Raw genomic sequence first — 25,467 nt, 5'->3', positions numbered from 1 at the left:
GCAGCTCCTGTAGGAACAGAGGTGGGGCTCAGAGAAGGAAGCACGGCAGCAACAGAGGGGTGGGTTCCCGAAGGCTTGGAGCGTGGGATGGTCTCACCACAGCCAACCGACCAGCCACCTGCAGAATCCAGGAAGGCTGATTCCAGTCTAAGATCTGATAAGACCCATGCCTGCCCAACAGGGCCACAGCCCACGGCAGCAGACGGCGCAGCAGCCTGCCCCACAATCTTGAGAGCTCAGAATTTTGCACCTCTGTTGACAAAAGAAAACACACGCCAATGTTTTCCAAAGGATAATGAGCAAGACTATTTAAATAGAGTCCATTCACATATAACTTCCTTGAGCTATTTTAGGGACACATTAGGTAGCAGTCCACGTCATTTCCAGCTGTTCCACACCTGTCTCCAGTCGCCTGTCAGCATGGAGCAATGGTCTGGTGGGCGAGTCCCGGCCAGGACGCAGGGAGCTCTGTGCTTGCCAGACATCTGCTCATTTCTTTCTTTCTTTTTTTGAGATGGAGTCTTGCTCTGTTGCCCAGGCTGGAGTGCAATGGCACGATCTCAGCTAACTGCAACCTCCGCCTCCAGGGTTCAAATGATTCTCATGCCTCAGCCTCCTGAGTAGCTGGACTACAGGTGCATGCCTCCATGACTGGCTAATTTTTGTATTTTTAGTAGAGATGGGGTTTTATTATGTTGGCCAGGCTGGTCTCAAACTCTTGCCCTCAGGTGATTCACCCACCTCGGCCTCTCACAGTGCTGGGATTACAGGCATGAGCCACCACACCTGGCCATCTTCTCATTTCTCTCTGGCACTCTGCAGCATCTTCTTGGGCAATGTGAAGTTCAGTGGAAAAATCCTATTCATGTCTGTTATCTTGACCCTGTTCTGAATGGGTGTCTCTGGGAGGTCAGTGGCGCAGAAGAGAGTATGAGCCAACAGATTTAACCCAGAAGACCAGGCAACTCATCCGGACCCAGTGGTCAAGGGTGTGGCTCTGCCACTTATCTGAAGTCAACCTGGCAGAGAACAGCAGTGGCAACTCCAACAAAGGAAATGTGGGGCCAGCGCTTGGAACAAACTGGAACAAAATATGCTCAGGAAATGTTCCAAAATACAAAAGAGTTATGTTAGATGAACTCTGGCTCAGTCACCAGATCCTTGCAAAAATAAATTTAATGGATTTAGTACACAAATCAAAACAGGGATGGAAGTAAAACATGAGCTCATCAGCAGCCTCAACCAGAACACCAGGACTGCACTGTACCCAAAAGGTGGTAGAGATGGAAACAGGCCAGAGGAAGGCCAGCCTCTTCCAGGATGGGAGTCTCAGAAGGCACCCACCCGTGTGCTCCCTGGATCCAGCCTCAGGTCGTGCCCTACAGAAGGCACTGAGCGTTTCCAAAAGGGGAGGCCAAAAATCAAAATCCAGAGCGGGAAGGAAACGAGCAAGGAACTGACACTTGCTGAGTGCACATTCTGCAGGAACAGAGCCCTGTGCTAGGAGCTTTATTTATATCTCCTCATCTGATTCCACAACAATTCTAACAAGGTGAGTAAGGCTCCCGTTTTACTGCTAATAAAAGGGTGTTAAGTAATGTGCCAACAGTCACACTGCTAATAAGCAGAGGAGCTAGTATTGGACCTAGACTTGTTCATGATGTGTGGACATCTGACGTGTTTAAAAAAAAAAAAGCCAGGGGCTAGGCCAGGTGGCTCATGCCTATAATCCCAGCACCTTGGGAGGCCGAAGTGGGCAGATCACATGAGGCCAGGAGTTCAAGACTAGCCTGGCTAACATGGTGAAACCCTGTTTCTACTAAAAATACAAAAAATTAGCCGGGTGTGGTGGCACACGCCTGTAATGCCAGCTACTCAGGAGGCTGAGGCAGGAGAATTGCTTGAACCTGGGAAGTGGAGGTTGGGGTGAGCCAAGATCACGCCATTACATTCCAGCCTGGGTAACAAGAGCAAAACTCCGTCTCAAAAAAAAAAAAAAAAAAAAAAACAACGAAGTTTAACTGTAGTGTACTAGTTAGTAGTTCAAAGTTGAATTATTTCCAACTCAGGGTCACAGAGAGGAAAAACAGAATCAGCAACCTACAGAATTTAATATTCATCTGCCTACGTATAGGAGACCTGCAGCACATAAGCACTTGAGAACCCACCTGTTTTCATTATTCTAATTTACAAGTAACTTAAATATATACACACACACAATTTAAATAAAATAATATAAAAACTACTATACAGGCCGAGCGTGGTGGCTCACGCCTGTAATCCCAGGACTTTCGGAGGCTGAGGCGGTCAGATCACGAGGTCAAGAGATCGAGACCATCCTGACCAACATGGTGAAACCCAGTTTCTACTGAAATATAAAAATTAGCTGGGCGTGGTGGCGCATGCCTGTAGTCCCAGCTACTCGGGAGGCTGAGGCAGGAGAATTGCTTGAACCCGGGAGGCAGAGGTTGCAGTGGGCTGACACTGCGCCACTGCACTCCAGCCTGGTGCCTGGTGACAGAGCCAGACTCTGTCTCAAAAAAAAAAAAAAAAAACTACCACACAAGTCAATGGTAACTGAATTCGAAGTGGACCCAGACCAAAAGAGTATGTAACCAGAGATGTTCTGTGAATATCAGTAGGGAAGCACCTGCAGAATAAACAACCACATGAGGAAGCCAAGAGCTACGTGCACTTATGCCAATAATTTAAAGACTTTTGGCCAGGTGCTGTGGCTCATGTCTGTAAGCCTAACACTTTGGGAGGCCGAGGCAGGGGATCACTTGAGGTCAAAAATTGGAGACCATCCTGGCCAACATGGTGAAACCCTGTCTCTGCTAAAAATACAACAATCAGCTGGATGTGGTGGCGTGCACTGGTGATCCCAGTACTCGGGAGGCTGGGGGAGGAGAACCACTTGGACCACGGAGGCAGAGGTTGCCGTGAGCCGGGGTCACCCACTGCACTCCAGCCCGGGCAACAGGGCGAGACGCTATCTCAAAAAAAAAAAAATACTTTCTTAATAACTACTTGCTAAAGTCATCAATAGTCTAAGGAGTGAAAGAAAAATATCTGGGAGAAAAACATCCAAGAAAAATAACTTGACAAAGCTCTAACCAAAGAGAAACAAAATAAAAGTTGCCCGTGAAAAGCAAGAGAATATTCCCCAACCTGCTAACCTGCCTTCAACAGAGAACAAATAAAGAATCTGGCCACTGAGATAAAAGATACAATCAAGTAAGCCTTCAAGCAAAACGTGGATGGGCACTGGGTGCCCACTCGAGTCAAATAAAACTGGTGTAATGTCAACTTATCCTCTATGTGAACTCTACCCAAAGGGATGAAGACACAGCACAGAGCGAGATGAGAATTTTGTATGTCAGACTATTTTGATCTTAACCTTAAATACGTCACTGCTTGACCTCCCCCTTCCTTCTCCTCTGTCCAAAGCAGCAGTCTGGAAGAGACCAGACCCACACTAGCAAGACAAAAGTGTTGGACCATCGACCCTCCCAGGCCCCAGCTTAGAGAACACAGCTTTACAAATGAGGGATAATGTTAGCATCTGGTGAACCGAGGGGAAGGGTATGTGAGTTTCACTGTACTACTCTTTAAACTTCTCTATATATTCGAGAATATTCCAAAGAAAGTTAGAGCAAACAAAAGAAAAAATATATACAGCTCTGAAAGGTTGAGGTAGGGGAGGGATGAAAATGACATCATTCTCCAAATCTGGTCTAAGATAAATTCTCAATAACTCTAAACCTTAGACCCAACTATTAACTTGCACCAACAACCTTGGAGATTATTTTCTAAAAAAACAAAAAGCTCTGAGCAAGTCCCTCTCCCTTGTGACGTCTGTCTCCCCAGGCTGGGCCAGGTGCTGACCTTTAGCACCCACCCCTCAGTCCCCTCCCGAGTGGGTGCCAGGGTCTAGGAGGTTCCACTGGCCTCTGCAGGCTGAGGTCACTCTTCCCCATGAATGGCCAGCTTGGCATTCTCAGAGGGCGCCACAGACGCCTGCATCTGGGGACACCAACAGTACCCAGGGGATTAAACATGGACAGTGTTTCCTACGCCTCCGGCTGGCAAAGAACTGCCAACGTGGGAGTGGAACAATTCATTGCCAAGGGACAAAACTCATTCAAATGACAGCCTATTCCAGCGCTGGCCATTCCAGGAAGGTGGGGAGGGGAGCTTTATAATGGGAAAGGAAATCTGTTATTCTCTATACATCATAATTCACTTGATGAGTTAGTCAGGAAGGAAGGGAAACCAAACGCTGCGTGCAGCGTCTGGCTGGCTGGCTCCTTGTTGACCTCCCCACTCCACCAGGGTCCCCCTCCCCGGGTTCCCAGTCCCCCTCCAGAGAGACCAAAGGACCCAAGTGTCTGCCTGCGGCGTTCCGCAGGGACTCACAGGGGCACCACACTCTCCCCAAAGGACACGGCCCGACTCCTGGGGCTGGGATTTACCGATGTCACTCAGCAAGGTGAGGATGGCGCCTTCCCGCAGGCCACAGCAGTTCTCAAACTGGTTCAGGTACTGTCAAGAAAGTGAGAAGCAGCGTCAGAGCTGGTGGTCACAAACCATGGGAAGTCCACACGTGTCTCTTACCAGCCAGTGTGATCAGAGAGCTGACCCTGGGCCCTGATCTTTGGGGGACCTGCTTTTGAAGAAGACAGGTAGCAGAACTAGCAGGGACTGGCCCGAGGATGAGAAGGAAGAAGAAGAAGAAGGGGGGGGAGGGGGAGGGGAGGGGGAGGGGGAGGAGGAGGGGGAGGGAGGAGGGAGGAAGAAGGAGGGGGGAGGGAGGAGGAGGAGGAGGAGGAAGAGGAGGAGGAGGAGGAAGAGGAGGAGGAGGAGGAGGAGGAGGAAGAGGAGGAGGAGGAGGAGGAGGAGGAGGAAGAGGAGGAGGAGGAGGAGGAGGAGGAGGAGGAGGAGGAGGAGGCGGCGGCGGCGGCAGTCCTGACCATCTCCGGGCTCTCACATCCTCACAGCAAGGGCTTTGTGGCAAGGAAAGTTTGATTCTCACCGGCTGCTGAAGTTCTGAGCAAGGCAGGCCGAAGTCTAAGCACAGGCAATTGGAATTCTCTGTGCCTAAAGGTCCCAGAGACAGGCCAGGCTGGGAAGGCATCACTGGAAATCACCTGCTATCTCCTGGCCACGTGGGTGATGGTAACAGTAGGAAATACTAAGCACTTATTACGTGCCTGGTGCTGGAGGAGCTCTGCACGGATTAGCTCGGCAAACCCTTCCCTGTGTGACCTCACTTAATACTAACCACCACCACTGAGTAAGCACAGGTGGAATCCCCATGTTGGAGGAGGAAACTGAGGTTACAGGGTCGGATACCTGTCGGCTCACACAGCTGTGAGAGGGCAGTGCTGGAAGGCGGCACAGGTCAATCTGAAGCTCGAGCCCAAGCCCTCAACCCGCTGCCTTCCAGGCCCCTCGACTGTCCCTGTGCTGCTGGAGCTGGCCTCAGAGGAGGAAAGAGAGAGGAGCTTGCCAGCTGAGCCTCACAGGCAGGAATTCACATCGTATTCTAAACACTCAAGTCTGTCTACGCACCCAGCATACAGACTTTTAATATCAACTCTTACATGTGCCCATGTGCTGGCCAAGCCTGCCTCTCTGTGCCCACAGGTGGATTACAGATTTTGAACTTTTTAGAGGGAACAAAGGGAACAACAGATAGCAAGAGCCCTGGACAACAGTGTCCTCCCTCAGACCCACTGGGTGACAGCAAGGACAGGGTCCCTTAGATTCGAGGCCTTCCTGTCACCCCCTCAACCATCCTGCAACCGCGTCAGGTCAGTCATGTTAAACTTTCCATCTCTTCTTCCCTGGCTCGTTGGCTCTTTGCCGCCTGAAAGACCAAGTCGAAAAGCCTCTGCCTCACTGCGGAGCCCTCTGTAATCTGGCCACATCCCACCTACTTCCAGGCTGCCTCTGTGAACTCTCCACTCCACTCCAACATGGCTTTATCTCCACACAGCTGCAGTTAGTAATGGGTGACTGTCAAAGGTTAGCAAAATAAAGAGGAAAATCAAAGTGCTGCCGAGTTCCCCGTCTCTCACTGTGGGTCATGCCAAGAGCTGTGTTCATATCCTGCTGTGAGTGCCACTCCCAGGATGTGCCCATCTCCAGGGAGAGCCACTGCGGCAGGCCAAGCCCCATGGAACATTTCCTTTTATTTTACTTATCTGTCTCTTTCTTTTGAGACAGGATTATCTTTTTCTTGAGACTGAGTCTTGTTCTGTCACCCAGGCTGGCATGCAGTGGCGCAATCAGAGCTCACTGTAGCCTCAACCTCCTTGGCTCGAGCCATCCTCCTACCCCACCCTCCCAAGTAGCGGGGACTACAAGCGCACGCTACCACACCTGGCTAATTTTTCATTTTTTAGTTTTTGAAGAGACAAGCCCTCTGTATGTTGTCCAGGCCAGTCTCAAACTCCTGGCCTCAAGCTATTATCCTCCGGTCTCAGCCTCCCAAAGTAGAAAGTTCTTGTTTATTTAAAGAGGCACAAGGGCCTGGAGGAACAGTGAGAACAGTGCCTGACGTGTGACTGGGAATGGCCACTGAAAGGGATTAAATGCCTGGGCTCCCGCCTCCACTCGTGACCCTTCCGGAGGAGGGGAGAGGTGCAGGGGGCTGCACTCGCAGAACAACCGACCTCTTTTTCAATTAAAATAAAAATTGTTTTGGCCAAGCACGGTGGCTCACGCCTGTAATCCCAGCATTTTGGGAGGTTGAGGTGGGCTATTACTTGAGGTCAGGAGTTCGAGACCAGCCTCGCCAATGTGGTGAAACCCTGTCTCTACTAAAAATACAAAGATTAGCCAGGGATGGTGGTGCACGCCTGTAATCCCAGCTACTCGGGAGGCTGAGGCAGGAGAATCGCTTGAACCCAGGAAGCAAAGGTTGCAGTGAGTGAGATCATGCCACTGCACTCTAGCCTGAGTGTCACAGCAAGGCTCTATCTCAAAAACAAACAAAAAAATTATTTTGCTCATAGCTTCCAGTTTTTATGTTATATGGCCTTATTCACTCTCACAGACGGAGAGGTGCCCTGCGGTTGGGTCCCTGTGGGCTGGGACCTAGGCTCTGCTGCTGAAGCTACGTGAGGCCCAACCTCTCCGGGTCATGACATCTACCTGTGATGTGGGAAACCATACTGTGCACCCACGTGTGAGCTGCTGGAAATCGAATGAGGTAACATGAACTAGCAGGCTGTGTTCTGCCATAGGGAACGATGGAAAGGTGGGCGCCCAGAACTGCTCCCGGGACCAGGAGGGGCTGCCATCCACCCCCGAGAAGCGAACATTCTAAGGAAGAGGAGGTGGTGTGGTGAGAAGGTGGAGAGCAGAGCCCCACACATGAGTCCAGGTGGGTCAGGTGGGTCGGATGGGTGGGTTGGGTCTGCAGCCCTGGCCCAGCTCCCTGATCGCAAAGCCTGCTCCCTCCCTGCTACACTCCCCACCTCCATGTGTGGTGCTGTCTTATCTCTGGAATAAAATCCCTCCTAATAAGGACAGCAATGGTGCTGGCACCAAAGGCCTGAAGTGGCCGTAATGTGTCCAGGGAGGAAGCATTTGTTTTGGAACTCACCCAGTCCTTCCCCACGCCCAGACCTGTGATGAGTTTCCTCATCACTGGAGTGATCCCAGCAGTGTGCAGCACGCCCTTCCCCCTTCCCTGGCATTCTCGGAAGCGCCTCTGACTCACACACACACCAGCCCCAGGTGGGCAGGGAACAGGGGATCTGAAAGGCAAAGCAGTCCTGCTGGAGTCGCTGGGGCTCCCCAAGCTTCCTGATGATGACAGCAGTGAAAGGTCTCCCCATACCCCTTCCTGGTGTCCCACCTGCCTGGACAGGCTGAGCACCTGGCGGCCGCAGGAGCCTCACCTTCCGGAGATCTCCTCCTTGGCAGTACTCCATGGCCAGCAGGGGCAGGTCATTGGGCGCCAAGTTCTGCATCCCCTCAGGGACATCCCGAGCAGCCACCACATTGGGGTGGCTCAGCCTAGGAAGTAGGAAAACCAGTGAGAGCTCCTGCCCAGACCCATCCCTGCCACCCCGACCAGCTCTCAGCAACAAATGCCCAGGATAACCCAGGGCTTCCAAACAGAGGAAGACGGGGCCCAGGACGGGCGGTCAACTGCAGCACCTGGGTCAGTGGAGCTGGCCCGGCCCCACCCCCAGCACCAGAACTCAGACCCTGAGGGCGCGCTGCATGTGACTTGAGTTTCTTGTGCATGCCACATCCCAAGTCCTCATCGTGCTGCCAAACTGCTCCTACGAGGGTCTTCCAATCTCATGCCCTCCACATGGGAAGGACGTGTCACACATGCTAGCAGGCAAACGAAGTGGTGCCTGCTCTTTGTTTTCGTATTTTTTTTCTTTTCTGTTTATTTTTTGGCAGGTTGATTCATCCACACACATCACCCCTAGGTGGACATGCAGAAAGGGGTCTGAAAAGGAACTCATGTAACCAAATGCAACCATGATGTAACCAAATGGCATCTCCTCTTTTTAAGAGGCTGGCAGAGGAGCCCTGCGTGGTGTCCTCGCTAGCTCTTTCGGAGCCTACCTAATGCCTCACTAGCTAGGAGGACAGCAGCCACCAGGCAGACGGACAGCCTGGTCTCCACACTGGAGGAGTAAATGTCAGCGGCAGCATGACAGCAGAGAATGGTCACGTACCACCTTGAAATTGGAAATATAGGAGGAAAGAACGCTTTTTTGCTGACAAAGGAAAAGTCACCATGATAACTTATTAAATTGTTTAAATTATTTAATATTACGAAATTGACAAAAAGCCTTTGACAAGGCCCCGCGTGGACTTTAGCTGCTCCTCCTCTAGCATCTTTAGAAGCAGCAGAGTCGCCGCGGAGACTGCCGGGCTGGCGTCCTGATGGAGGGGCTGAGATTAACGGCTCTCCTTTCTAGATGCAGTGGGGGCTGGTGCTCCAGGTTTCCCTTGGGTCCCCGCATGCCAGGCCTCACCTTCTCATGATCTGGATCTCCAGGCACCATCGGTCTCGGTTCCGTGGGCTGAGCTCCTGCCGGCACTGCTTGATGGCGATCTGCTCACCTGTTTCCTACAGAAACAGCATGGTGGAGATCAGCAGAGCGAGCTGCAGGCCAAATCCCACCTGTCCGCTGCACAGGAGGGGTCTCCAGGCCCCAGCCATCACCTGCAATCACCTCCTGGTGCTCCTGGGCCACACGTGCACCCCTCGTGGATAGCCCCGTGGCTCCTGGGCCACACGTGCACCCCTTGTGGACAGCCCCGTGGCTCCTGGGCCACACGTGCACCCCTCGTGGACAGCCCCGTGGCTCCTGGGCCACATGTGCACCCCTCATGGACAGCACCGTGGCTCCTGGGCCACACGTGCACCCCTCGTGGACAACCCCGTGGCACCTGGTCTTTGGGCTGCCTCCTCACCACCCCACCTCTCACCCAGCCTCTCCAGCCTAATTTCTTTTTTTTGTGATGGAGTCTTGCTCTGCATTGGCATAATCTTAGTTCACTGAAACCTCCACCTCCATTTCAAATGAGTCGCCTGCCTCAGCCTCCTAAGTAGCTGGGACTACAGGCATGTGCAACCATGCCTGGTAAATTTTTGTGTTTTTAATAGAGATGGGGTTTCACCATGTTGGTGAGGCTGGTCTTGAACTCCTGACCTCAAGTGATCTGCCCACCTCGGCCTCTCAAAGTGCTGGGATTACAGAAGTGAGTCATGGGGTCTGGCCTCACCTACCTCATTTCTATCATCTAGAGTCTACAGAGCCTTCAAGGCTCTGCTTCGTTCCCAGCTCTGCCATGAAACCTCTGCTGACCATTCCTGCCTGGAGAGGTTTCTTTGTCCGAACCCCAGCTACTGCTGGGACACTGCTTATAACTGACCACGATGACCTATAAAAATGGCACTTGGATGTGGTTCAGGCTAATAGTGAATGCCATGTTGAGTGTCTTCATTGTTTCACGGGAGAGTTTTGCCTCTTCAGAGAGAATGCAAGCATAATATAGGAGATGAAACACCAGCTGGTTCAAATTCCAACTCTGCCATTTACTAGCCATGTGACCTTGGGTCTTGGTCATATAGACCAACTGAGTCAAACCACTTGGTCTGACTCAGTTTTTCATCTGTAAAATGGGAATATTGACACCCACCTGTCAGGGCTGTCATGAAAACAAGCCCCTAGCAGGTATTAGTAAACCCCACAGAGCAGGGAACCCAGGTCACCTGAGTACTCCTGTTTAAAATCCTGCAGAGATCAGCTCCCACCTTCCTTTCCAGCCACTCTCCCATGACACTGCAGCCAGATGGCACCGCTCACCCCAATGCTCAGCTCTGCTCCTCTACACTCACCAGCACATGTGCATAGGCACCATGGTCTGCCCAGCTCAACAGGGACTCACCCTCCGCTATATTCCTGTAACAGCTAATTACTTCAGTGCACATGCCAGAGTTACTTTCTGCAGAATAACGGGCTGTTTTCTCTTTTCTTTGTTAAATTACAGACTTGTGCATCTTCATGGGCTTTAACCTCTACCCAGGTGACCAGCAGCGTCCTCAGTGGTGGCTCCTGCACCTGCTGAATCATGAGCTGAGCCACTGGCTCCTGGCAGCCTCCCCTCTTCTCCCTGGTGCATGAGTGGGGATGCCGGAGAAGGGCAGGCCCTGAGGCTGTGGCACGGGCAGCAGGGAGAGCGGCTGCTGCAAGGGAGTCACCACTGCACCAATGTCACCTCTTTTGGCCGTGGGGGTCTCCAAGATGACTGAGGGGCAGCAGCTGCCCTGGCTACAGCTCCTGGAGCCCCGGGCTGAGAGGCGATCCTGCCACCACTAAATAAGCTGACCTGTACCGACATCCCGCACCTCCTGCTGCAGGTGCAGGAGTAACCTCCCAACAGGAGGCTGAGGTAGGAGGATTGGTTAAGTCCAGGAGGTAGAGGTGGCAGGAGATCCAGGCAACAGAGAAGGACCCACAGAGAACTTTGGCAAGGTCTCCCAGTGTGGCTGTTCCCGTAGCAGTGGAGACACCTCAGTCTTCTGGTTACTAAACTGGCCAGGATCCCTGCAGGAATAAGGACCTTCCTAGCAAGAAAAGGAAAAATGGACACCTCCACACACACCAGAAGCTGTCTAGTAAGGTCACTGAGTCACCGACCAATGAACCAATCCTTAACGCTGACACCAAGAACTGCAAGCTTCAGAAGAAAGGTAGAAACGGAACGGTAGACTCCACGCCAGAAAGCAGGTACCGCCACCGCCTCTCGAATACTCCAGGAAGCTGCTCTCAGCAAAGCCCGGTACCACTTTGGCTAACCTTTCCAGCAGATGGTGGCCTCGCATGCCTGCTTCATTTTTTTAACAGCTCTACTGAGAATAATTCGTGCACCATACAATTCATCCATTTAAATGACACAGTTCAATGGTTTTTGGTATACTCAAGAGTTGTGAGACGAAACCCACGATGCACTTTAGAACATGTTCGCCATCCCACAAAGAAACCCACACCCATCAGCAGTCACTCCCCACTCCCCCGACCCCTCCAGTCCTAAGAAGCCACCCATCTCTTTCCATCTCTATGGATTAGTGTGTCCTGGATGTTTCCTATAAATGGAATCACACATCATGAGGCCTTTTGTGACAGGCTTCTTTCCCTGAGCACTGTTTGCAAGGTCCACCCATGCTGCAGCCACAAGCTTACGTCTGTGACTACAGCAGACCCCTCAGTCCAGTCTGCAGCAGTAGGCATGGGCACCCAGGTTCTGCCCTAAGTGTCCTTCTCATTCTCTCTTTGCCTAGTAGAACCCTGATCTTTGGCCTAGATTCTGAGGCATTCTCTGAAGAAGAACTGACTTCTTCTCTCAACAGTTGTAAACCCTGTTCCTATTTTTTGTTTGTAGAGACAGGGTCTCTCTCTATTGCCCAGGCTGCAGTGCACTGGAGTGATCATATCTTACTGCTGCCTCGAACTCCTGGGCTTAAGCGATCTTCCCACCTCAGCTTCAAGTAGCTAGGATTACAAGTATGTGTCATTGTGTCCAGCTACTTTATTTTTATTTTATTTTTGTAGAGACAGGGTCTCACTATGTCACTCAGGCTGGTCTCAAACTCCTGGGCTCAAGTCATCCTCCTACCTCAGCCTCCCTAAGCACTGGGATTACAGGTATAAGCTCCTGTACCTGGCCACTTTGTTGCTATTAAACTGATTACGACAGTGGCACAAGTCATGGTGGACAGAAGTCCACCTCAAGCTTTTCAAGAATTAGAGAATGTGGCAAAAGAATAACATTTCTGGCCAGGCACGGTGCCTCATGCCTGTAATCCCAGAACTTTGGGAGGCTGAGGCAGGTGGATCATCTGAGGTCAGGAGTTTAAGACTAGCCCGGCCAACGTGGTGAGACCCCATCTCTACTAAAAATACAAAAATTAACTGGGTGTGGTGGTGGGTGACTGTAATCCCAGCTACTTGGGAGGCTGAGGCAGGAGAATTGCTTGAACCCAGGAGGCCGAAGGTACAGTGAGCTGAGATCGCACCACTGCACTCCAGCCTGGGCAACAGAGTGAGACTCTGACTCAAAAAAATAAAATAAAATAAAATAACATTTCTTTAATCGATGTGCAGACCACGTTACACCTCCCTGCACGTCCCGATTCCTGGTCTGTTCTCAGGCTGGCGTGAACTTGGTTTCAGGTTTCACTTCTCCACAGTGCTCAGACTCGGACAATTTTTGCCCAGTTCTGTGGCAGCATCGTCCACAGCAGCTCTGCCTGACGGTACCCGCTATGGTTTAAGTGTCCACAGTTCTCCAGAATTCACTGAAATTCAGTTCCCGTCGTAGCAGTATCACCTCAGTATTGAGGTGCGACTCGGCCACGGTGGCTCCGCACCCGTAGGTGGGACTGATGGTTATAAAAGGACGAGTTTGGCTCCTTTTGCCTTCGCCCTGTGACGATGCCGTGATCCCGGACTTCCTAGCCTCTAGGACGGTGAGAAATAAAATCCTTCTAAATTACCCATTCTCGGCTACTCTGTGACAGCTGCGCCGAGCGGACCGAGACTGCCACAGACACGTGCCTCCAGTTAGACGGAGTTTGCAGCGGAGCTCAGACGTGGGGAGCGCAGGGTTCCAGAGACCGATGGCCCCACTGCAGCGTGGAGTGCCGCTGCCAAGAGCATCTGTCCACCTCGGTCCACCCTGCAGCATTTCTGTGGACAGTATTCCAAGCAGTGGTTTAGCCAAAGAGACTGTAACTCATGCTTCGTTACCTCAGAATGACTGAGACTTTAAACCAAGATACTGAAAAATCTGCAGCAACTTAACTTCGGTACGCAGAAGAGCGCACTCGTTTTATGGCTGCCGTGACAAATGACCACAAACTTGGTGGCTTAAAATAACACACTTTATTTCCTTGCAGTTCTATCTGCTGCAGTCTGACGTGGGTCTCCCTGGGCTAAGATGTTGGTGGGGCTGCGCTCCTTCCAATGGCTCCAGGGAGAGTCTGTTTCCTGCTTTTCCTTCTCCATCTCTAGAAGCACCACTTTCTTCAGCTCACGGCCCCTTAGCCCATCCTGGCGTCAGCCATGGCCCGCTGCATCTTGGTCACATGCATGGCTGACACTGGCTCTGCTGCCTCCCTCTCCCTCGTTTAAGAACCCTTGGGAATTACACTGGGGCCCCCGGGAAGCCAGGCCAATCTTCCATCTAAGGGCAGCTGATTAGAAAACTTAATTTCATCTGCAACCTTAATTTCCCTTTGCCACGCTGCCCCACCTGGTCATAGGTTCACGGATTAGGATGCAGACTTCTTGGTAGGGTTGGAGGGGATTATTCTACCTATCACATATAAAACAGGACAGATAATCAGATCCAAAAGGTAGATTACATGACTCAGTTTATTAAGTGATTTAGGTAATCTGTCTAGCTACAAATTGGATAATTGCAGTCTTTTGCCCAACATAAACATTGGACCTGATACACAGCTGTCACCAGGCCCAACCCAAAATCAGGAGGAGATTTTGACACTGACGACTGAAGATTTGATTCTGGCCTTAAATATGCAAATGCAAACTTAAAAAACTGAACTCAGCAATGTGAACCCTGAACAAGTCTTGAAATAACTGGGCAAAGAAACCAAAACTAACTTTCTACTCAGAGAGCTCAGCTTCGCCCTAGAGTTGAGAAGAAATCCTGAATTCCCGGGCCTAGGAAGGTCTGCTCTAGATACAGACATACTTCAACTTTTCCTAACACAGTGGCTCTCAACCGCCTCTGGGAAGTATTCTGAAAGATTCCCAGTTTTTCCATGAGTAATGTTTCATTTGAAACAGAAATACAAACAGAATGACTTTGTTACTAAAAAACCTGCTCTAGAAAGCAAAATTCGATTCAAACAGCCCAGAAACAGGCTACAAACACTGGATGTGAAACTCTGGGAAGTTCTGCACTAGCAGTGGAACTCAAACAGATGTAAAATAACAAAGATGGCTTACTTTATTTTGCACGGAATCTACTGAGTCTTAGCTCAGTTCTGTGGAAACCCACACTGGGCCTAAGCCATCTCAGTATCCAACTGCTAGTACGCGAAGTCCCCGTTGGCGACAAAACTTAAAACTGCTTTGTGGCCAGGCACAGTGGCTCAAACCTATAATCCCAGCACTCTGGGAGGCCAAGGCAGGTAGATCACTAGAGCCCAGGAGTTTGAGACTAGCCTGGGCAACACGGCAAGACTCTGTCTCGACTAAAAATAGTTTTAAAAACTAGCCAGGCATGGTAGCGCACACCTGCAGTCCCAGCTACTTGGGAGGCAGAGGTGGGAGAATCACCTGAGCCTGGGAGGCCAAGGCTGGGCAACAGAGCCAGACCTGCGCTGAGCTGCAGTTAAGCTGTGATTGTGCTGCTGTACTCCAGCCTGGGCTACTGGAGTGAGACCCTGGCTCAAAAAAACAAACAAAAAACAACAAACTGATCTGTATTTTGAGAAAAGGGAGAAAGGGTCTCCTGTATGTCCACATTGAACGTAGCGATTCTGAAGGTCCTCAGAGTTTGCAGTTCCTTGCATTTGGTGCATGAAAACATAAAACTTGTGTATAAGCATGTGTGTTACAAGGTGTAAAAAGGGCAGAGGGGACCAGGTGCAGTGGATCATGTCTGTAATCCCAGAAGTTTGGGAGGTTGAGGCAGGTAGATCACAAGGTCAGGAGATCGAGATCATCCTGGCCAACATGGTGAAACCCCGTCTCCACTAAAAATACAAAAATTAGCTGGGTGTGGTGGTGTGTGCCTGTAGTCCCAGCTACTCGGGAGGCTGAGGCAGGAGAATCACTTGAACCAGGGAGTCAGAGGTTGCATTGAGCCGAGGTTAGGTCATTGCACTCCAGGCTGGTGACAAAGTGAGACTCCATCTCAAAAAAAAAAAAAAAGGCAGCAGAGGGGGAACACATCCTCAGACCAAAAGGTGCCTGGCAGAGGCGAGCTGAAAACCAGTCACAGGAGAAACAAAAGGGCTGGTCCAGCTTCCTGAAGTTCGCCTCTTTCAATGACTCAGGGGAAACACACAGAGACCAAGAGCTCCGTTTAGACCCTTATCGCAGAAAACCCAGGGTCCTGTTATCATGGCAAGTGTCCATCCAGACCACTGTGGACACGGGGCAATTAGTAACAACCTCCTCCTCCTTCTCAGAACCCACCCCCCGAGATGAGTGCTTCAGAAAGGACATGCAAGGCTGGGACCAGAGAGACTGGGCAGGAGGACCCAGTCCTGGGAGCCAAAAGGTCCGGGGATGGGCTGCAGTTTCACCCAACTCAGCAGGTGACTGAACACACCCCGTGCTCCAGCATCGTCTGGTCTATGCTAAGAGGGCTATGATTTCTTCACCCTACTCCCTATAGTGCAGACCCCCAGGGGAACAGCGGCCTCCCGCCTCAGCCACAGGAGCCAGGCGCTGAGGCTCAGGAGGCAAGCAGGTCAGGTGTAACTCCCTCCCCCGCCACCTGGTAAAGGTGCAATAGGAGCCCATGTTGTATAAGCCTCTGGGTCCTTATCCATAAGACGGGGATGGCTCCACCTGCTCCAGGGAAGTCAGCTAAAAGGAAATGCGGATCTGTCCACAGGGAGCCGGAACGACCGCAGCCCCACTTCCTTTTCTGGCCCCGTGGAGATGCTGCTCTGCCCACTCGAGTTACTTTCCTGCCAGGTGCTCGAAAGTCTATCTCCTTTTCAGATCCTGCTCAAGTTCCATTTACCCCAGGAAGCCTCCCTTCCCCAGCGTTCAGGAGAGATCGTGCAGACAGGGAACCCAGCTCGGCCGCCACAGGACGCCCTGGAGAAACGGTAGCCACTGTTACCACACAGTTTGGTGCTTGAATTTAGACTTATTGAATGCGTTCCCGAATGTCCCTGGATCACTATGATCAGAGAGTAAACACACAAAGGGCAGGGCCCCTTTTTTCCTGGTATCCCTGATGGAGCTCAGGCCCAGGCTCTATAAATCCCTAGAGAAGTGAATGAACAGAGCAGAGGCTTTAAGGCTTCGAAAGACACATATAAGCTGGGGTGAGCTTCGTCTTGTCCCGTGAAGGGCCGAGTACAGATCCATGCTGCTTCATAGAAGGGATCGTTAATACTCTGCCTTCTAATAGCCAGCACACACACTGCCTCCTCTACCCCGACGAGCATCCCGCAGGGCCCCAGGCAGCGCTTCCTGGTCCCCCTCACAGCCAAGTGCACAAAGAACATGACGGTATCTCAAGGTACCCTGGGTCGCTTCCAGAAGGCAGCTGACCCGCACCCTGCCCAGCCATGCTGGGGACCCAGCACTGAGGCGATCGATATCTGAGAATCTCCATAATCCATGTGAGAAGTGGGGGCCCACAGCCAAGATGCTGACAGAGCCAGGATCTGAACCCACGTCTATGACTAAGTCCCATGTTTGCTCCCCTCCGAAATCATGCTGCCGGGTGGGGGCACTCGGTTATCTCTTTCTCTTCTTCCTTTGTATTGAACAAAGGTCTCATTGAAAATATCAGCCTCTCTAAACCATACTGGGAAGTGGCTTGTGCTGACCCCTGGGCTGGAGGTCTTAGAGAGTCCTGACACAGCGCGGAATGGTGAGGCCCACGCATAGCAGGAGAACCACAGGAACAGGGGAAGCAGGTGGGGGGCTCACTTAACTGGCCACCCTCCCCAGGAAACACTCAATGTGGGGTTCTCTGTTTAACAAGGAAGACTTGCAGTGTTTTGTCCTCCAAAGAAGCACTTTCCAACCAAGTGCAGTGGTTCATGCCTGTAATCCCAGCAATTTGGAAGGCCAAGACAGGAGGATCGCTTGAGCCCAGGAGTCCGAGACCAGCCTGGGCAACATAGAGAGACCTCATCTCTACAAAAAAATAAAAAATTAGCCAGGCGTGGTGTCTCACACCTGCAGTCCTAGCTACTCAGAAGGCTGAAGTGGGAGGACTCCTTGAGCCTGGGTGTTCTGGGCTGCAGTGGGCCCTGATTGAGCCACTGCACTCCAGTCTAGGTGACAGAGGGAGACCCTGTCTCAAAAAACAAACAACAAAAAACCAACAAAGAAGTGTTTTCCTCTTCCTGCTTCAAAAAGGTTTAGACTGTGGGGAACGGGGAGAGCCTAAGGAACACTGAGTCCCCACCACAGAGGGCCACAGGCATAACGGAAAAGGCATGAGGCTGGGTTCGGAACAGACGCAGGTTTCAATCCTAGCCTCTTTGCTTGCAAGTTCAGCCTGTGAGTGAGTCACGGAGACTGTGCTTCAGTCTCCTCAGCTATAAAATGGGAACAAAGCCAACAGTACTTCCTTTTGGAGTTGTGAGGGCTGGACAGAAAGCATGTAGAAATACCTAGCCTGGTGCTGGTGCATAGTAACTTCTCAGTAGATGATGCCCCTGATTATCAGGTCACTTCTCTGACTGAGGATACCAATGCTTAGGGGCTTTTTCATGTAATTCCTATTGTGATAACCAAAACACTCCCTCTTCTGTAGACAAGACACAGCGCGAGGAGTGTTAGGAAAGTACGCACTGTTGCTATGTGGAGTAAAACCATGAGAGTCAACCAACACCACCGTAGTCCAGCTGCTTCTTTCAAGAGGCTGCGAACAGGGGGGTCCCCAACAGAGAACACACATGCTCATCTTCCAAACTTGGACAATGATCAAAGACCTCTCCTCAGCACCCAAAGCAGCCCTAGAGAGTTCCCAAACTTAAGGAGAACCCAGGAGGAAGGTAGAGAGCTTCCTGGCCTGGGTCGGGCTTAAGGGCATCCACTGAGGACCTGCAGGCGCTCCACTCCTCCTGCTCCTGTCCACCTCTACTCCACCACTACACATCCTGTTAATTCCACCCCTTAACTCTCTTTTTTTTTTAGATGGAGTTTCACTCTTGCTGCCCAGGTTGGAGTGCAATGGCATGATCTCGGCTCACTGCAACCTCTGCCTCCCGGATTCAAGCAATTCTTCTGCCTCAGCCTCCTGAGTAGCTGGGATTACAGGCATGCGCCACCATGTCCGGCTAATTTTGTATCTTTAGTAGACGGGGTTTCTCCGCATTGGTCAGGCTGGTCTTGAACACCTGACCTCAGGTGATCCACCCGCCTCAGCCTCCCAAAGTGCTGGGATTACAGGCGTAAGCCACTGTACCTGACATAAATATCTCTTGTCTGTCTACCTTTCCCCATCTCTCACCTGGATGACTCCAAAACTGTCTGACCTAGTCTGCCCGCATCACTGGGGCAGTGCCATAGCACCCCAGTAGCAGCTCCTGAGAGCTGGTTGTTAACTATTCAGGAATCTGGCCGGAGCGGGCTGTTAAACGCTGGTGCTTGAAGTCAGCCCTGGTGGGAGTAGCTACTCCATGGGAACTGCTGCGCACTATGGATCAGGGCGTTGCTTCCGAGAGCTGGTTTGTCCCAGCACGGCGCCCACTGCCTGGGCTGTCCCAATCTGTCCCCATGGGCACAGTACCTCCCTCTAATATCGTTCCACAGCTCCTCTATCAAAGCAAAACCTCCTCAGCTGAAACTGTCCAGAAAACGCTGCAGGATCTGACTCGCACCATCCACCCTCAGACACCCAGACATTTGTGCCCCGTCCTCCCTTCCAGCCAGCCTGGCCTTCTGTCCTTCCCACTTGCCACACCTGCCCTCCACAGGGGCCCCTCAGCAGCCTCTCCCTCTGCCTGGAACTCTCCTCCCACCTTCTCCGCCCAGCTGACTTCTATTAGGGCCTCAGTTCAAGCACCACTTCCTTGGGGAACCTCCTTTGACTCCGATGATCCCACTCCCAACAGAAGGTCTCAGTGCACTGGGTCCCTCTCCCAACTTGCACTTATCACAGTTAGGAGCTTACATTTCTAACTAGTTGACTAATGGCTCTTTCCCTTCTCCAAAGAGGTCTGCTTTAATCAGCACTGTACCCATAACAGACATTTGATAAACATTGGTGGACTGACTGAGTGGGTGATTTGGGGCTCCGAGCACATATACAACGTCAGGCATTTGCTACAGGAGAACTTAAGGAGCTTCAAGGCCAGATCCAGCCTTGGCTGACCAGGAACGCAGGGTCCTGACGAGACTTACTCCACACACAGATGGGAAGGACAGCAAAGGAGCCAGCCTGGAGGAACTCACTGGGAGAACCAGTTCCCACAGAACAAAGCCATCCCAGATGGGTGTGCGAAGGAGGTGGCCTAGAGCTGGTCCTGGAGGAATGTGGAGGAGAGGGAGGCCTGTCCCAAGACAGGGCTCAGTGGCTGAACCATAAGCAGCCAAGGGGAAGAATGATGGAGAGGCAGGTGCAGACAGACTGCGTGGGGTTTAGCCAGCAGAAGGAGGAGGCTGGCTTTTGGCTTTTTAAAAGTAAGTAACAGGCCGGGTGCAGTGGCTCAAGCCTGTAACCCAACACTTTGGGAGGCCAAGGGGGGGCAGATCATTTGAGGTCAGGAGTTTGAGAACAGCCTGGTCAACATGGTGAAACCCTGTCTCTACTAAAAATACAAAAACTAGCCAGGCGTGGTGGCGGGTGCCTGTAATCCCAGCTACTCGGGAGGCTGAGGCAGAAGAATCACTTGAACCCGGGAGGCAGAGGTTGCAGTGAGCTGAGAACATGCCACTGCACTCCAGCCTGGGCAACAGAATGATACCCTATCTCTAAATAAATAAATAACAAATTAAGACTTTTGAAAAGGGGAAGGAACTGGAAAGTCGTAATTTCATATTCATGGATTAGAAGAATATTGTTAAAATGGCCATGCTACCGAAAGCAATGCAAGACTCAATGCAATCCCTATCAAAATAACTGACGTTTGTCACAGAAATAGAAAAAATCCTAAAATTCATATGAAACCATAGAAGACCCCAAATACCCAAAGTAATCGTGAGCAAAAAGAACAGAGCTATAGACATCGCAGCACATGAATTCAAAATATGATTCAAAGCCATAATAACCAAAACAGCAATGATACTGGTATAAAAACAGACACATAAGACTAACGGAACAGAGCAGAGAACCCAGAAATAAATCCATGCACTTACAGCCAACTCATCTTGAACACAGGTGCCAAGAACATACACTGGGGAAAGGACAGTCTCTTCAATAAATGGCACTGGGAAAATGAATATCCACCTGCAGAAGAGTGAAACTAGATCCCTATCTCTCACCAGACACAAAAATCAACTCAAAAGAGACTGAAACTTAAATATAAGATCTGAACCTATGAAACTACTAGAAGAAAATAGGCCAGCTATGGTGGCTCATACCTGTAATCCCAACACTTTGGGAGGCCGAGGTGGGCAGATCACCTGAGGTCAGGAGTTTGAGACCAGCCTGGCCAACATGGCAAAACCCTGTCTCTACTAAAAATATAAAAATTAGCCAGGGTGGTGGTGTGCACCTGTAATTCCAGCTACTGGGAGGCTGAGGCAGGAGAATTGCTTGAACACAGGAGGCAGAGGTAGCAGTGAGCCGAGATTGTGCCACTGCACTCCAGCCTGGGCAAGACTCCATCTCAAAAAAAAAAAAGAAGAAGCCAGGTGCAGTGGCTTACACCTGTAATCCCAGCACTTTGGGAGGCCAAGGTGGGTGGATCATGAGGTCAAGAGATTAAGACCATCCTAGCCAACACTGTGAAACCCCGTCTCTACTAAAAATACAAAAATTAGCTGGGTATGGTGGTGCATGCCTGTAGTCCCAGATACTTGGGAGGCTGAGACAGGAAAACTGCTTGAGCCTAGGAGGCGGAGGTTGCAGTGAACCGAGATTGTGCCACTGCACTCCAGCTTGGCAACAGAGCAAGACTCCATCTCAACAAAAAGAAAGAAAAGGAAAGAAAAAGGTAGGGTGCAGTGGCTCCTGCCTGTAATCCCAGCACTTTGGGAGGCTGAGGTAGGCAGATCACAAGGTCAGGAGTTCAAGACCAGCCTGGCCAACTTGGTGAAGCCCCATATCTACTAAAAATACAAAAATTAGCCATGTATAGTGGGGAGCGCCTGTAATCCCAGCTATTCAGGAGGCTGAGGCAGGGGAATCGCTTGAACATAGAAGGAGGAGGCTGTGGTGGACCGAGATCACGCCACTGCACTCCAGCCTCGGCAACAGAATGAGACTCTGTCTCAAAAAAAAAAGAAAAACTATAAATAGAACTGCCATATGATCCAGCAATTCCACTACTGGGTATCTGTCCAAAGGAAACGAAATCCGTTCACCTGATTTATTGGCACCTCACGTTTATTGGCACCCTCGTGTTTACTGCAGCACTATTCAAACTAGCCAAGATATAGAATCAACCTAAATGCCCATCAATGAACAAATGAATAAAGAAAATGTGGTGCACAGCCACAACAGACTCTTATTCAGCCATAAAAAAGAATGAAATCCTGTCATTTGTGGCAACATGGATGAGCCTGGAGGGCATTACATTAAGGGAAATAAGCCAGGCCCAGAGAGATAAATACCACATGTTCTCACCCATCTGTGGGAGCTGAAAAAAACTGATCTCAGTTGGGTAAAGTGGTTGTCCGACGCCTGTAATTTCCAGAGCTTTGAGAGGCTGAGATGGGAGGATCCCTTGTGTCCAGGAGTTCGAGACCAGCTTGGGCAACAGAAAGACCTAATATCTACAGAATTTCAAAAATTAGCCAGGCATAGTGACGTATACCTGTAGTCCCAGCTACTCAGGAGGCTGAGGCAGAAGAATCACTTGAGCCCAGGAGGTCAAGGCTGCAGTGAGCCATGATGTCACTACTGCACTCAGCCTGGATGATAGATTGAGACCCTATCTCAAAAGAAATTAAAAATTAAAAAAAAAAAAAAGGCTAGGCATGGTGGCTCATGCCGTAATCCCAGCACTATGGGAGGCCAAGGTAGGCGGATCACCTGAAGTCAGGAGTTCGAGACCAGTCTGGCCAACATGGTGAAACCCTGTCTCTACTAAAAATACAAAAATTAGCCGGGCGTGGTGGCGCATGGCTATAATCCCAGCTACTCAGGAGGCTGAAGTGGGAGAATCGCTTGAACCCAGGAGACAAAGGTTGCAGTCAGCTGAGATCATGACACTGCACTCCAGCCTGGGTGACAGAGCAAGACTCCATCTCAAAAAAAAAAAAAAAAACAAAAAAACTGATCTCAGCCAGGCGTGATGGCTCACACCTGTAATCCCAGCACTTTCAGAAGCTGAGGCAGGTGGATCACCTAAGGTCGTCAGGAGTTCGAGACCAGACTGGCCAATGTAGTGAAACCCTGTCTCTACTAAAAATACAAAAATTAGCTGGGTGTGGTGGCGCGCACCTGTAATCCCAGCTACTAGGGAGGCTGAGGCAGGAGAATCGCTTGAACCTGGGAGGCAAAGGTTGCAGTGAGCTGAGATCGTGCCATTGGACTCCAGCCTAGGCAATAAGAGCAAAACTCCGTCTCAAACAAACAAACAAACAAAAAAACCCTGATCTCATAGAAGTAGAAAGTAGAATAGTGGTCACCAGAGGCAGGAAGGGGTGGGGGACGGGGGCCAGAGGGGGAATAGGGAGAGACTAGTTCATGGGTACAAAATTACAGTTAGGTGGAATAAATTCTAGTATCAGGGTAACTGCAGTGAATAAAAATTCATTGTATATTTCAGGCCAGGCGCAGTGGCTTATGCCTGTAATCCCAGCACTTTGGGTGGCCAAGGTGGACAGATCACCTGAAGTCAGGAGTTTGAGACCAGCCTGGCTAACATGGTGAAAACCCGTCTCTACTAAAAATATAAAAATTAGCTGGGCGTGGTGGTGCGGGACTGTAATCCCAGGTACTCAGGAGGCTGACACAGAGAACTGCTTTAACTTAAGAGGCAGAAGTTGCAGTGAGTCGAGATCACACCGCTGAATTCCAGCCTGGGCAACAGAGCAAAACTCAGTCTCCAAAAAAAAAACCCAAAAAACAAAAAAGAGTAATTGTATATTTCAAAATACCCAGAACAAAGAATTTTGACAGTTTCCAACAAAAAGAAAGGATGTTTCAAGTGATGAATATGCCAATTACCCCGACTTGATCATTATACATTATATATGTATCAAAATATCACATTGTACTGTACCCCATAAATATGTACAATTATGGGTCAATTAAAAATAAAAAACAGGCCAGGTACAACGACTCATGCCTGTAATCCTAGCACTTTGAGGCCAAGGCAAAAAGATCACTTGAGGACAGGAGTTCTAGACTAGCTGGACAGCATTGTGAGACCCCCATCACTACAAAAAAATTTTAAAAAAACCTCAGCTAAGGCCAAGTGCCGTGGCTCAGGCCTGTAATCCTAACATTTTGGGAGGAAAAGGCAGGAAGACTGCTTGAGGGTGGGAGTTCGAGACCAACCTGGGTAACACAGCAAGACCCCCATCTCTACAAAATTTTTAAAAATTTTTAATTATTTGAAATACGGATTTTCATCATCATTCTAAACGAAATTCTCACTTTCATGTGGATCTGCTTATTTTGTGCTGTGCAGTATTGCAAGCAATACTGGGAAGATATCATAGTCAGCAAATATTTTAAATAAAATTTTTTTTTTGAGACAGGGTCTCATTCTGTCGCCCAGGCTGGAGTGCAGTGGCACTATCTCAGCTCACTGCAACCTCTGCCTCCTTCAAGCGATTCTCCTGCCTCCACCTCCCAGTAGCCGGAATTACAGGTGCACGCCACCATGCCCAGCTAATTTTGTATTTTTAGTAAAGATGGGGTTTCACCATGTTGGCCAGGCTGGTCTGAACTACTCACCTCAAGCGATCCACCAGCCTCAGCCTCCCAAAGTGCTGGGATTACAGGCGTGCGCCACCATGCCCAGCCTTTTAAATAATTAAAAAAAAATTGTTTTGAGACAAGGTCTCACTCTGTTGCCCAGGCTAGAGTGTAGTGGCACAATCATAGCTCACTACAGGCTCAAACTCCTGGGCAAACAATCCTCCCACGTCAGCCTCCAGCTGGGATTACAGGTATGCACCATGGCTACCTAATTTTTAAAACTTTTTTGTAGAGATGAGGTCTTGCTATGTTGCTCAGGCTGGAGGTCTTGAACTCCTGGTCTCAAGCAATTAAAATATTTAAAACTATTTATTTACTCTCATCCTTTAAATTTTCCTATTTTTGTATGTTTTATAACATATCAGTATATATTAATACATGATATTCCACTGTTACCATAGATATGTATAATACAGACTAAGAGCTTAACTTTTTTTTTTACTCTTTATTTAGGTGACATAGTCGATAAAGCTTGGAGACCACTAACCTAGAGTCAGTTCAGAAGTTCTGAAGCCCTCTTCTTAGTCCCCTACTCACTGTCCCAAGATGACCAAGGCCAGCAGTGAGCCCTTGGCCCATCAGGATCAGAGAAAGCGGGGGCAGTGAGGAAGGGGCCTGGCTCCCGCCCCTCCCCGGGCTGCACAGAGGGCCGGCCTACCTGATTGTGCCATCGGATGACATTTCCAAATCCCCCTGTCCCAAGGCGCTCTTTCATTTCCCAGGCCCCACACGTCTGGGTTGTCAGGGAAGGTGACCAGCTCATACTGATGTCGTGCTAACTCTGTAAGCAATTTCGGGTGGGGGACAAAAGGTTAGGATTAAGGAAAAAAAAGGAATTCAAAGGGCTGGAGAAAGCAAGAGATACCACTGCTTTTGAATGGGAGAGAAAAAAATACACTGGCTTTTTACCATTTACAATGCGTTTGGTTTGTCCAAACTTTGTGGCAAACTTTTGTCTCTCTTACCCTCCCCCATCCCGGTTGCTGTGGCAGCAGGCAAGCAAGCCAGCCACCTGGGGAGGCGATGCCCACGCCCCTGCCCCAGCGAGGGGCCCCCGGGCCTGCCCGCCTTCTGCCCGAGGTGGCGGGGACAGAACCTACTTCTGAGCGTCCCCTCGGTCACGTGTGTCTTTACACCATCCCCATAAACCGC

General features: G+C 50.3%; 1 protein-coding gene across 1 annotated transcript in view; it reads right to left on the bottom strand.

Annotated features, from left to right (window-relative positions):
• IKBKB (inhibitor of nuclear factor kappa B kinase subunit beta) overlaps positions 1 to 25,096 on the bottom strand; it is a 60,615-nt gene extending 35,519 nt beyond the window's left edge. Inside the window, exons 1-4 of the mRNA XM_012476043.3 lie at positions 24,974 to 25,096; positions 9,015 to 9,109; positions 7,914 to 8,031; positions 4,476 to 4,545 (exon numbers count right to left, since the gene is read on the bottom strand). Of these exons, the coding sequence (XP_012331466.1) occupies positions 4,476 to 4,545; positions 7,914 to 8,031; positions 9,015 to 9,109; positions 24,974 to 25,078 (388 nt within the window). The 5' untranslated portion in view covers positions 25,079 to 25,096. The remainder of the gene's footprint in view (positions 1 to 4,475; positions 4,546 to 7,913; positions 8,032 to 9,014; positions 9,110 to 24,973) is intronic.
• Between the last annotated feature and the right edge of the window lie 371 nt (positions 25,097 to 25,467).

Source organism: Aotus nancymaae, unplaced genomic scaffold (assembly GCF_030222135.1).
Source record: "Aotus nancymaae isolate 86718 unplaced genomic scaffold, 86718_ANA_hifiasm-v0.15.2.pri h1tg000097l, whole genome shotgun sequence".
In the NCBI taxonomy this organism is placed as follows: Eukaryota; Metazoa; Chordata; class Mammalia; order Primates; family Aotidae; genus Aotus; species Aotus nancymaae.
This window is presented reverse-complemented; position numbering and strand designations above follow the sequence as displayed.